The sequence below is a fragment of the Arachis hypogaea genome, chromosome 20 (genome assembly GCF_003086295.3).
Source record: "Arachis hypogaea cultivar Tifrunner chromosome 20, arahy.Tifrunner.gnm2.J5K5, whole genome shotgun sequence".
Lineage (NCBI taxonomy): Eukaryota > Viridiplantae > Streptophyta > Magnoliopsida > Fabales > Fabaceae > Arachis > Arachis hypogaea.
In genome coordinates, this window is record NC_092055.1 from 18,228,731 (window position 1) to 18,240,390 (window position 11,660).

The 11,660-nt window shown below is 28.1% G+C and overlaps 1 protein-coding gene and 1 long non-coding RNA gene across 10 annotated transcripts; one reads left to right on the forward strand and one right to left on the reverse strand.

The window, feature by feature from the left end:
* Positions 1-5,781: 5,781 nt before the first annotated feature.
* LOC140182547 (uncharacterized) lies at positions 5,782-8,533 on the reverse strand. The gene is made up of 4 exons (XR_011878340.1): positions 8,376-8,533; positions 8,224-8,279; positions 7,970-8,143; positions 5,782-6,058 (listed from the first exon to the last, which is right to left on the reverse strand). It is a non-coding gene; the product is annotated as an uncharacterized lncRNA (long non-coding RNA).
* On the forward strand, positions 7,870-11,221 carry LOC112784200 (homeobox-leucine zipper protein HOX32-like). 9 transcript variants are annotated; one of them, XM_072229542.1, is made up of 8 exons: positions 7,870-8,909; positions 9,048-9,148; positions 9,372-9,448; positions 9,545-9,652; positions 10,007-10,124; positions 10,220-10,354; positions 10,493-10,593; positions 10,903-11,221. In XM_072229542.1, exons 5-8 carry the CDS (start codon positions 10,113-10,115, stop codon positions 10,943-10,945), a joined length of 291 nt encoding a protein of 96 aa, XP_072085643.1. In that variant the 5' UTR covers positions 7,870-8,909; positions 9,048-9,148; positions 9,372-9,448; positions 9,545-9,652; positions 10,007-10,112; the 3' UTR covers positions 10,946-11,221. The 9 variants fall into 9 exon arrangements, with proteins under 9 accessions (XP_072085643.1, XP_072085645.1, XP_072085642.1 ...); XM_072229544.1 differs by having other exon boundaries at positions 8,150-8,909; positions 9,067-9,148; XM_072229541.1 differs by having other exon boundaries at positions 8,185-8,966.
* Positions 11,222-11,660: the final 439 nt, after the last annotated feature.

The window sequence follows — 11,660 nt, forward strand, 5'->3', positions numbered from 1 at the left end:
AGAGAAAATTACACTCTCTTTCCATGCGAAATGCTAAAATGACACTCCCCTCCCCTCTATTTTATAAATGTACATTCTCCTCCCTTCTAACTTTTAAAAAACCTATTTTTTAATCCATTTTAAACTTTTTGTGTTAACTAATGTTAACTTTATCCATTTTTTAAGAAAAAATAAATTATATTTTTTTTAAAATACCCATTAGTAAAAATTTTATTTTTTATCATTAATTTTTACTTACTAAAATATCCTTTAATAAATTATTTTTTTATTGATTAAATTATATTTTTTAAAAAATTTAATAATTATATAATTTTTTTTTAAAATACTCTTCAATAATTTTTTAATTATTAAATTATGATTTTACCAAAATTTTTGTTAACAATTTTTTTTATATTTTACTATTAATTTTTTGATATCTATATATATTATTTTAACATTAAATAACAAATTTTAGTAAGATTATTTTTCAATATCAATATATATTAATTGTTATATATATTAACAGTAGTAAAATTTTTTTATTTAATGTTAAAATAATATATATTGATATAAAAAAAAATTAATAGTAAAATATAAAAATAATTGTTAATAAAAATTTTGGTAAAATTATAATTTAATAATTAAAAAATTATTGAAGGGTAGGTATCTTAGAAAAAAATAATTTAATTATTAATTTTTTAAAAATATTTTAATAAAAATACAATTTAATCAATAAAAAAATAATTTATTAAAAGGGTATTTTAGTAAGCAAAATTTAATGATAAAAAATAAAATTTTTGTTAATGGGTATTTTTTAAAAAATATTTTTTTCTTAAAAAATGGATAAAGTTAATATTAGTTAAGACAAAAATTTTAAAATAGATTAAATAAGAGGTTTTTTAAAAATTAGAAGGAAGGAGAATGTACATTTATAAAATAGAGGGGAGGGGAGTGTCATTTTAGCATCTCGCAGGGGAGGGGAGTGGAATTTTCTCTATATAATAATAGGAGGATGCTCCATAAAAAACGTATAAAACGTCTTTTTGTTAAATATTTTTTAATAATTAAAATTGAACATATATAATCACTTAAATTATGTTATTTTTATCAAAATTAGGTCAGACAAATTAATTTGACCAAAAAATAATGAATCAAATTTTGAATCGGTCTAAATTAATATTATTTTTTTATAAAAAATGACTACAATACCTTTATTATATAAAATGACTAAAATACTTTTATTATATATTAATTTTGAGAATCCTAAATTCTAGCCATTTTTTCTCTCTCAGGGTTGAAATTTAAAATTTTTAAAATTAATATATATATATATATATATATATATATATATATAATAGAGATATTTTAGTTATCTTTTATAATAGGGATATTGTAATAATTTTTTATAAAAAATATTTTTATACTGATTTAAAATTTAATTTATTAATTTTTTTGCTAAACTGATTTGTCCGATCTAATTTTAATAAAAATAATATAATTTAATTGATTATATGTGTCAAATTTTAATTTTTAAAAAAATATCTTTAAAAAATGACGTTTTTGACATCTTTATCTAAATGGTTCTCATAATAATATTATATTATTTCTAAAAATTTCTAAATTCACTTGAAATTTCTTTTAATTAATTAATTAAATTTAATTTAAATAAAATAACCATATCCAAACATCGTTTTGTTGATATCTATTTACGTAATTAATATAAAAAATAATTATATTTATTAATATAGCGATATATAATTAAATATATATATATATATATATATAATGTATATATAAAAGATCATTATTATAAATTATTTAAAAAAATATATAATATTTTTTTAGATGACTGATGAATTATAAAATATTCTTTTTATTCCTGATATTAATAATAAATCACAAAATTTAGTTGATTTTAAAATTTAAAGACTTTAAAAGTTATTCTAAAATTTGAGATTTATCTTAATTTTGATATTTTTCTCTAATAAAAATAAATAATAAATAAATAATTTTATACTTAGTTTAGAGTATATTTGTTTTGGTGTTTAGAAATGAAAAATCATGTGAAGTCTTTTGAAAACTTCAATATTTAGTTTAGCTATTTTTTTATGTGGATGCAGACACGGTTACAGTTCACAAGAATCAATAATTCTTAACTTTTACATACACTCATTGTTTAGCTATTAATTCTAAACCTTTATTTTTCTTTTGTCAATTTTTATTGTTTTATACTTTTATTTATAAAATTTTTATTATTTTTTATACAAATTATTTTTCTTATAATTTATTATTTTTTAATAATTTTTTTAGTTTGACATTATATATTTTTATAATTATAATTACTGTGTATTATATTTATTATTATTTTTTTATAATATAATTTATTAAAAAAATAACTATAAATAATAATAATAATAAATTATAATATATTAATAAAATATAAAAAATACTAAAAAATATACTATAAAAAATAAAAAAAATATAAAAAATTTAAATATATTTAAAAAAATATTATAATTTAATATTATATTCTTTTAATAATTATTTATTTAAAAAATAATTTTAACTAATATTATTTAAATAATATTTATTTTATTAAAATTAATTTAATATAAAATTATTAAATATAAATAATATTAACATAATTAAACTCATTTATCCTCAAAATCAATTTTATAAAATCACTTTTATTTAAACTTCAATTTAACAAACACTAAAATACAAACACCCACTTAATCTATGGGTAGTGAAAGAAATAGAAAAAGGTGTGGGCACTAGAGTCTCCTCGCTTTGATGCTTGTTTATTGGAAGGAGCCATGTGATGTGGGTCCCATAGGTTTGCATGGAACCTGTCATTTTCAAAAGGGTCGCCATCGCGTTGAAATTTGGAACAAAGCCCCAAGCTGAACGTCGATACATTGCACAGTGATACAGTTCCTTGTTTAAACGCATGAATTTGTGACACCCCGTCGAAATGACAGAAATCAGCCGCATTAAGGCGTAAGCACTGTGTCGGCTTTAGCCTTTAGATCATCCATCAAATCAAGGTAAATAATAATAATAATAATAAATAAACCTCGACTGTTATTAATTAATTAAAAAGCTAATTATATTGTAAAATAAATAAACAAAAAATTATAATAATATAAAATAAAATATATAATAATAAAATAAAAAATATAATAATAATAATAATATAAATAAAAATATAAATAAAAAATTCTAATATTAATTTTTACCAGTATAATTATTTTACTATAATAATAAAAATAATATATATTTATAAATATTATATATATTGCAACTTAAGATCTACGGAGAGATATAAAAAAAAAAGAATTTTATATGTTATTGCAGTATATAAAGAGAAAAAATAAAAAATATTTTGTTATTGCTATTGCTATGTGTTATATCTCATATGTCTCAAATTTTACTATTATTTATACACGTACAAAATATTTATTTTCCAAACTTCATAAAATTTAGTCTTTCTTAAGAAATTAAATTTTTTATTAAAAAAATTAGCCATCCAACATTGTGAAGAAAGTCACAATGTATTAAATGGACATCTATTCATATATATCACAATAAATTATATAATGTTTTTCACTTGATGTCAAATTTTTATTAAATTTGAGTGAAACCTCACCTGGTCCTTAATAATTTTACGAAATTCCTCTTCGTCCTTTAACGAAAGTATAATCCCATTGCGATTCTTGACGACTAACTTCGTGAGACCTTCTGCCCCCTCTATTAATGTCTCCATCTAGAGTTAACGGATCTTGCCTACGTGAACCGTTAATTCAACAATTTAATAGACACATTGCTCCCTCTTCTTCTTTTCTTTTCTCGTCTCCTCCTCTATGCGAACCAGAACACCACTAGGCCAATTCTCTTCTCTCCTTCTCCTCAACATCATTTTCAGCCACCATCATCACTAATATTCACTACCATTTTCTGTTCTCGCTACACCAACCCACTATCACCTTCTTCTTCTTTGCTGCACCAACCCACTGCCACCTCCTTTCAACTGAATAATTTTATCTGTTTAAATACTTGAATTTGGTTGGAATATGGTCTTATGAGTTGTCTTTTTCTGGATTTTGATGATTGAGTATAGATATTTACTTAAAGTATCGATTTTTATGTGAAAGAGTGATTTGGTGATTATGGAATGGATTGGTGTTTTAATTTGCTCGAAGTAAAGTTCTTTACTTGTAATACAGACTTGGAAGTTAATGTAAAACCAAATAGAGACAAAGTTCTTTACTTGAAATTTAGTGTGAAACCAAACAGAGACAGGGACAAGCTAGTGAGAGAGGGATTGTGAGGATAAGAAAAAGAAAAAAGGAGAGAGAGTAGCCATGGCAACGCAGGATTGCCGATAATAAACAGAGAAATATGTGATTTTGGTTCGGTAAAAAAGAAGAAGAATGATGGCAATGGAGTGGTGCAACAAAAACAAAGAATGGTGGTGGATATTGGTAATGATGGTGACAAAAAATAGTAGAGAGGAGAAAGAGAGAATGCAGAGAATGGTGGTAGATGTTGGTGATGATTTAAGGTCGGGTTGTGATTATACTCCTCCTATTAACGGAGTGACAGAAGGGCCAGAATGTCTTATAGAAGTAATGAATAAAGATCGCAATGAGATTATATTTTTGTTAAGGAGCGAAAAGGAATTTTATAAAAGTGTTAGAAATCGGAATAAGATTTCACTCGTTAAATTTATTTATGATAAATTTTTAATATTTAAAATTTATTAATTTTTAACATTTAAAATAAATATTAACTATTTAATTTTTTTAATAATTAGACATCAAATTTTTAATCATGATAATAAGCAGCTCAACTAAAAAATTTGTTGAATCTTGGTAATATAAATTAAACAAAAAAATTATACTAAAAGTTAAGTCGTCATTTGAAAATAATGTAGTAATAATTAAGGTATAATGTCAAATGAGGTCGGATTACTAAATTGATGTTGGCCAATTTTATGGTGCGGCCTATGAGCTGGTGTCTAAATATTATTAGAAAATTGTTTATTATAGACAGATTTTTATGATAAAATTTTGCTTTTGAAAATATTTGTCGGTAAAAAATTTAAAAATTTTCCAACTTATTACCGATAAATTATAAGATCTGACGATAATTCTATCGATACATTAAAATTTTGATTTCAAACTTATTATCGATGAAAAATCTATTTGTAATAAGTTAAATTTAAATTGCCCTAACTTAAATTCACACCATGTTGAATTGCTGATTGTAGGTTTCTTTGATGAAATGCTAGAACTGCTCCTATTCGCGTTACAAAATTCGATGAACTCCTTGAAGGAATGTGGCTCCAATCTCATGATTAGATTCGGGAATGTTGAGCACGTTGTACAATATCTTGCATCTCAGGTTGTTACGCTTCAGTTAGTTAGTTATTTCTTTAGTTGATTAGTTACATAGTTAGTTAACTTTTATAGTGAGTTACTTAGTTACTGATGACGACGCCACAATACATGTGCGTGCATAATAAGAACTTTTTTCTGCCAAAGTGCATGATGAGATCTTGAATTATGTAACACCCTACCACACAAAAACTTATGCTATAGTCGTAAATTAGAGGTGGTGAGGCATTACGACGCCTAAAAACAAACTACATATATATATATATATATATATATATATATATATATATATATATATATTTGAAAGATAGTAATATCGCTAGGACCCTGTGAATAAAGGATAACAAAAAAAAAAAGGACAAGCGCATCTCGCTCGAAACGTTAAAGATAACAAGTGGTGGTATACAGAAAAGAAAGAGATATATTACATATATGGTTCAGAAGGAGATACATAGCAAGTACTAGTCTCGACCTGCAAAGAAAAGGCCGGTTAGAAAGTATAATACAACCCAGAAGTAAACAAAATACAGCTTGTTTCTCCATAAATCGACATCTAAAAGGGATATACAAATATGTGTTCAAAAGTGGAGATATAGATACACTAAGCACAAGATACAAAAGGAGTTTTCGCTATCCCAGAGAAATCCATCATACTTAGCAAGGTGCGTCACGTCTTATATCTGTAAAATAAATAGTTCTACAACGGGGTGAGAACCCGAAAGTTTTCAGTAGGATAATAATTCCAAACAGAGACTATATAAAAATATATGAACCCGCTAGGCAAACTTATACTCCAATCAACACAAGGTTCAAGTCTAGGATCCTTTTTAATAATTCAAATAAGATAAACAGGCTAAATCTCAGTCATATTAATGATCTCAAATTCTCAACTCTTCTCAATACAAGTTATCAGTTCTCTCAATATCACAATGGTTCAAATTCAATAATTCAGTGTTCAGTAATTTGTTCAGTAGTAGTAACAAGCACAAGTAGAGAGATTCAAGCACAAACAAAGACAATTATAACAAGTATGATAATTATCAGTTAAACAGGAATAATCACATAGGCAAACTCAAGAACAATATGCACACACAAGAAATGTTACATAGATGCAGGTGATGCATGCCTGTCCTATTGGCCATGAGCTCAAGTGTCGGTTATACTGCCAAACCCGACACAAAATCCGATTGACACCCCGAATCGGTCTTTCGGTGCGCATCCCCAGGAGAAATAATATAAATTATGGTAGCATTATCTCAAAGGAGAATGTCGTCTCACCTTCTCTTGGAGGTATAAACATGCCAAACAATGGAGAGTGCCGTCTTACATCAATGGAGTGTGCATCTCACCTTTCATCCGAGAGAATGTGGGCATTACGTATCGCTATCCCCAGATCACACTACAACCATGGAACAAGCGGGATGAGACCTCTGTCTTTGTCCGGTACAGATGCTAAATCAATGATCAAGTCATCACGCAAGCGGGATAATACTCAGATCTTGCCGCTTCAGCCATTTAGGCCACAATTAATCAATATCAAAGTCTTTTAGTCTTTTCATAAGTGATTAAATTCATCAACCCAAATTTGTTATTAATTTTATCAATTTGAATTCATTAACCCACAATCATTTATCAATTTGTCAATTTTATTGACAAGTGAGTGGGACATCACTACCGTCCTCACCGCGGGCGGGATACAATCACTATCCCCACAACAATTTCATCTAGTTTACCAAGTGGTTATCTGAGAATTAATCAGTTCATCTCATTATATCATTTCCCAGTGTATTCAAAGCTTAATTATCAGTTATTCAATTCCATACGGAGGTTAGAGGGGTTTATAAAAAGAATGAGAGCCTAAAAAGACAAAAACAGATTTTTTTAAAAAATCAACATAGTCGTGCATACGCATGTCCCGTGCATACGTACGATTTCAATTCGGGTTGGGACATCATGCGTACGAACAATTTCAATTTTGTTTCTATTTCATGCGTACGCACGCCCTGTGCGTTCACACAAGGTCATTTTCATTCATTTCTATTTTGTAATTCATGCATACACATGACATATGCGTATGTGCAAGTTCAATATCGTGCGTACGCACAGATCCAGTTCTGCTAAAAACTCTGCAACTCTGCATAATTCAGTTTTTCACCCCTAAGTTCAAACATCAATAACTTTTGCTACATTTATCAATTTCTATCCATTCTTGACGGTTTTAAAGATTTTTTCACTAACTTTAATTTAAGATAGATTTAACGAAAATCTAAATTCTGAGCACCAAATTATGACCCGTCGAAGTTGGTCAAAATTTTGTTTTCACCAATTTTACACAAATGTTCATTTTTACAAATTCACATTACAATTCAGTTCTAAACCATCCCAAAGCCATTTATAAGCATCCTCAACAATAAATATTCAAATTAATTCATAAATAAGCATTCATATCACTCAACAATAAATACAACTCATAATTCACAACCAATTAATCATAACAACCACCATTTCCATTCAATCCTATCGTAGAGGGATAATTAACATAGGTTTTCACATAATGTTACACAATGTTTATCCGAAATTAAGTCTCGTACCTTCGTTGATGACAGTCTCAACCTCGGAAAATTTTTTCATCGGCAAAACCAACTCCTATTGGTCCAAGCTCCACCAAATTTCTCACCAAAGTAATCCTTGAACCCAATTCGCACTGAATTTGCACCATGCTAATCCATTCCGCATCAATACATGCCAACCCAATCCTATTCAATCTAATCATAAACAAATTTCACAATATTTACACTAGGTTCGTAACTCAAATTTGGGAAAAACAAAGAAAATGTTCTCTCACCTTATTTCACGTAACGTTGGGTCAAAATCCCATTAGAACTCAAGATTAAGCTTCCCCTAAACAACGAAATTACAACAATCTCAACACTCATACCCAAAACACAAATTTGAAGGAAATTTTGAAAACATTTCAAGGATTGTGGGTGTACTTACCGCAAAGTGGTATAGAATCAAAAAGAGCACGACAAGAGCAACGCGTAGTCGCAAACGAATCTTCGATCGGAGCTATGGTTTGGAAGCTATGGAAATTTAAGTGAAGTGTTGAATAGTAAGATTAAATGATTTTTTCTTCACTCTTCTCTTCTCTGTGGAGCGAAGAAGAGTGCAAGAAGAGTGCTTAAATGATTGGACTTGGGGAAGTGAGACCAGTTTTGTGGTTTTGGCCTGTTGGCTCAACCTAAAATCAAAATCTTTAAGATAAGTGTTTTAATTCGTATTCTAAATATTTTTATTTTTCCAATTATAAATTTTTAAATTTTTAACTATTTTTGCTCATAATTAATTTATCACTTAATTATTTATTATTTAACTGAGTTTTACAAATTAAACATTATCAATTGCTTTTGTTGAACAAATTCATTGCCGAGGGTGGAACAAGTGAATGCTAGTTGTGTATTTGCAGAACAAGAGGTGGAGTATGAATTGTACCTGCTTTTAGATGTTGTGAAGGAGTGTATGTGGTAATTGGTAATTTTCGGCTTCTTTGGCTATCTAAATGTTCAAGAGTTGAAGAATTTATATTTGGTAATTGTTGATTACATTTACATTTATGTTTTGATCCTTTTCTTGTTTCTATAATTTGGATATAATTCATGCTTCTTGCAGGTTTGTGTTTCGTCTATAGACCCTGATTAATGGCATGGACAAGTCGAGATTGGAAATTATGATTCATTCTATGAGAAGGATGTGGTTTTACTCCACAGCAGGTATGGAGAGAATTTAGTAATTAAAGATTGAATTTATATTTGTCAAAGAAGTAGTTTTGGACTTTAACTAGAGCACAAATATCTCATTTGATTTTCTTATGATAAACACTATGATTATGATAGCCAATTGAAGTTAAGAAAAAGAAGATGTAGATAGTTCCTTTTGAATTTCTTACAATAGTGCTAACTAATTAATTAGCATTTAATACAAATTCTCGTGCAGATTCTAGGTCTAACAAAAGAGACAAGGAGGATACTTCCATCAATAACATGCCTCACACACTAAGCCTCCCTGATCAGGTTATAAGCAATCATTTTAAATTCCAGAATACACTATGTAGCTGATGTTATGAATTACCTGCATGGATGAATAAAATTAATGTAAAACCTTAACAGGTCAAGCTTGCAGATTTACTAGAACTAGAAGATGTAAACATTATTCAAATCGAGGGAGGGAAATGCTCAAATCCTACCAAGTATGGTGTTTTAGGCTTGATTGAGAAGGTAAACATATAATTGTGTTTGGTCTACCTTTGTCTTTTTCCATATTGCCTCATCGATAATCAATCACTGTCCTCGTCGTTCTGAAATTCAGAGTATTGTTCTTGCCGACACTGAGAGTATGTGGTTAAACAACATGATTCTTATTTTAAATCTAATACTTTGTTTGGCTAACTTATTTTAAACAGGATGATTGAACTTGATGCATTTTTCAGGCAATGGCTACTTAATATTAGGAACTGTGGATTCTTATGGCCATCTTATTCATTCCGACTTTCATTGTAGAAAGAATTGATTTTTATCTGTCTTATGAGTCTTTTTAATTACTGTATAATTAATTGAAATTCAACTTCTTAGGTGGTTCAATGATGATGTTAATGGGTTTGTAGAGAATGGTTGGTCACTGCTGGGCAATGATAGGATCTCCCAACAAATTTTTGGGGTTCTGTGTGCTAAGGCATCCATGCTGTTGCAGGTACTTAATGAAGCAAACAAATTTCATCATCACCTATGGTACAAAAGTAGTAATATTCTTATTTTAACCTTCTATTATGCAATTTGATTTTGCAGCTTTGCAGTGAGGTTGATGAAAATGCAATTGGAGCTTGTGCTCAATTGGTATTTGCACCTATTGATGAATCATTTGATAATGATGCTCTTCTACTTCCTTCTGGATTTCGCGTCATACCATTGGATCCTAAAACAGTTCAGTGACTTTACTCTTACATAGTTTTATAACTTTTAAAAAGTAATCTGAGTTGGCTGATACTAATGGTATCATATCATGCATGATTCTGTGTTGACTAATAAAATGTCATTGTTTCTGTTTCTTTTGCATCCCAGAATACTCCAATCATAACAAGGACATTAGATTTGGCATCCAAACTTGAAGTAGGTTCTGGGAATATACGTGCAACCGGAGAAGCCGATGATTACAATCTTCGGTCAGTCCTTACCATTGCATTCCAATTCACCTGTGAGAACCATTTGCGTGACAATGTACCTGCCATGGATAATTAACAAATAAACCTTATTTTAAGAAAGATCTATAGGAATAATGGGTTGGCGCGACTGATTTGTTTGATCCATGTTGTAGACCTCATTTGTTTAATGTTATAAGAAAGATCTACTATTACCTATACATGATTTACATCTTTCTGATTCTCTTTGCCATTGTAGTTTTGATTCGAGTTGATGTCATATGCAATATGCAGAATTTAGAATTTTATTTTTCTTTTTGTTTGATTTTTCAGGGTTTTGCATATCTACCAGGAGGAATATGTGCTTCCAGCATGAACAGGCCAATGTCTTATGATCAAGCAATTGCATAGAAAGTTCTCAATGATGATGATTCCAATCACTGCTTGGCCTTCATGTTCATGAACTGGTCTTTTGTCTAATGAAGAATCTTATATTATATTATTATTATAATATCTTTATGCAATTTATATATTCAGCACTTAAATAGTGAGATTTTTACATTATTAGTTCTCTTAAACAGTGTACTATATTATTTAAAGCTTGGTTTATATTTATTACATAAAAATTGGATAAAAATTTATTTTGATTAAATTTATATTTATTTTATATAAAAATAGGTTTATTTTGTAATTGAAAAATCTAAAAAAATTATGTTTTATTTTACTGACGAATTTATAGATAGAAAATCTATCTGTATGCAGAGTTGTAAATTCTTTTCTTGGTTCTAATTACCGACAGAAAATCTGCCGAAAAGTTTGACATTAATTATCGACAGAAAATCTGTCAAAAAATCTGACGTTTTTAGCGAAATAGAGGTGACAATTACCAAAGAAAAATTTGTCGGTAATAGAGAAAAATTTGTTAATAAATTATCGACAGAAAAAATCTGTCGGTAAATAATTTTCGACGACATTTTTTCTGATGGATAAAATTCGTCGGTAACTAAAAATCCATCTATAATGAAAACCAAATATGTTTCTAAATCCGTCTATAATAAGCCGTTTTCTAGTAGTGAAATTTTGCATAACTT

Bases quoted from the DNA above. Each gene is read 5' to 3' on its own strand.
- LOC112784200 (XM_072229538.1), top strand. From the start codon at position 9,082: ATGGACAAGTCGAGATTGGAAATTATGATTCATTCTATGAGAAGGATG. The intron at 9,149-9,371 runs GTATGGAGAGAA...ATTCTCGTGCAG, and splicing joins GTGGTTTTACTCCACAGCAG to ATTCTAGGTCTAACAAAAGA. The intron at 9,653-10,038 runs GTAAACATATAA...ATGGGTTTGTAG, and splicing joins TTTTAGGCTTGATTGAGAAG to AGAATGGTTGGTCACTGCTG.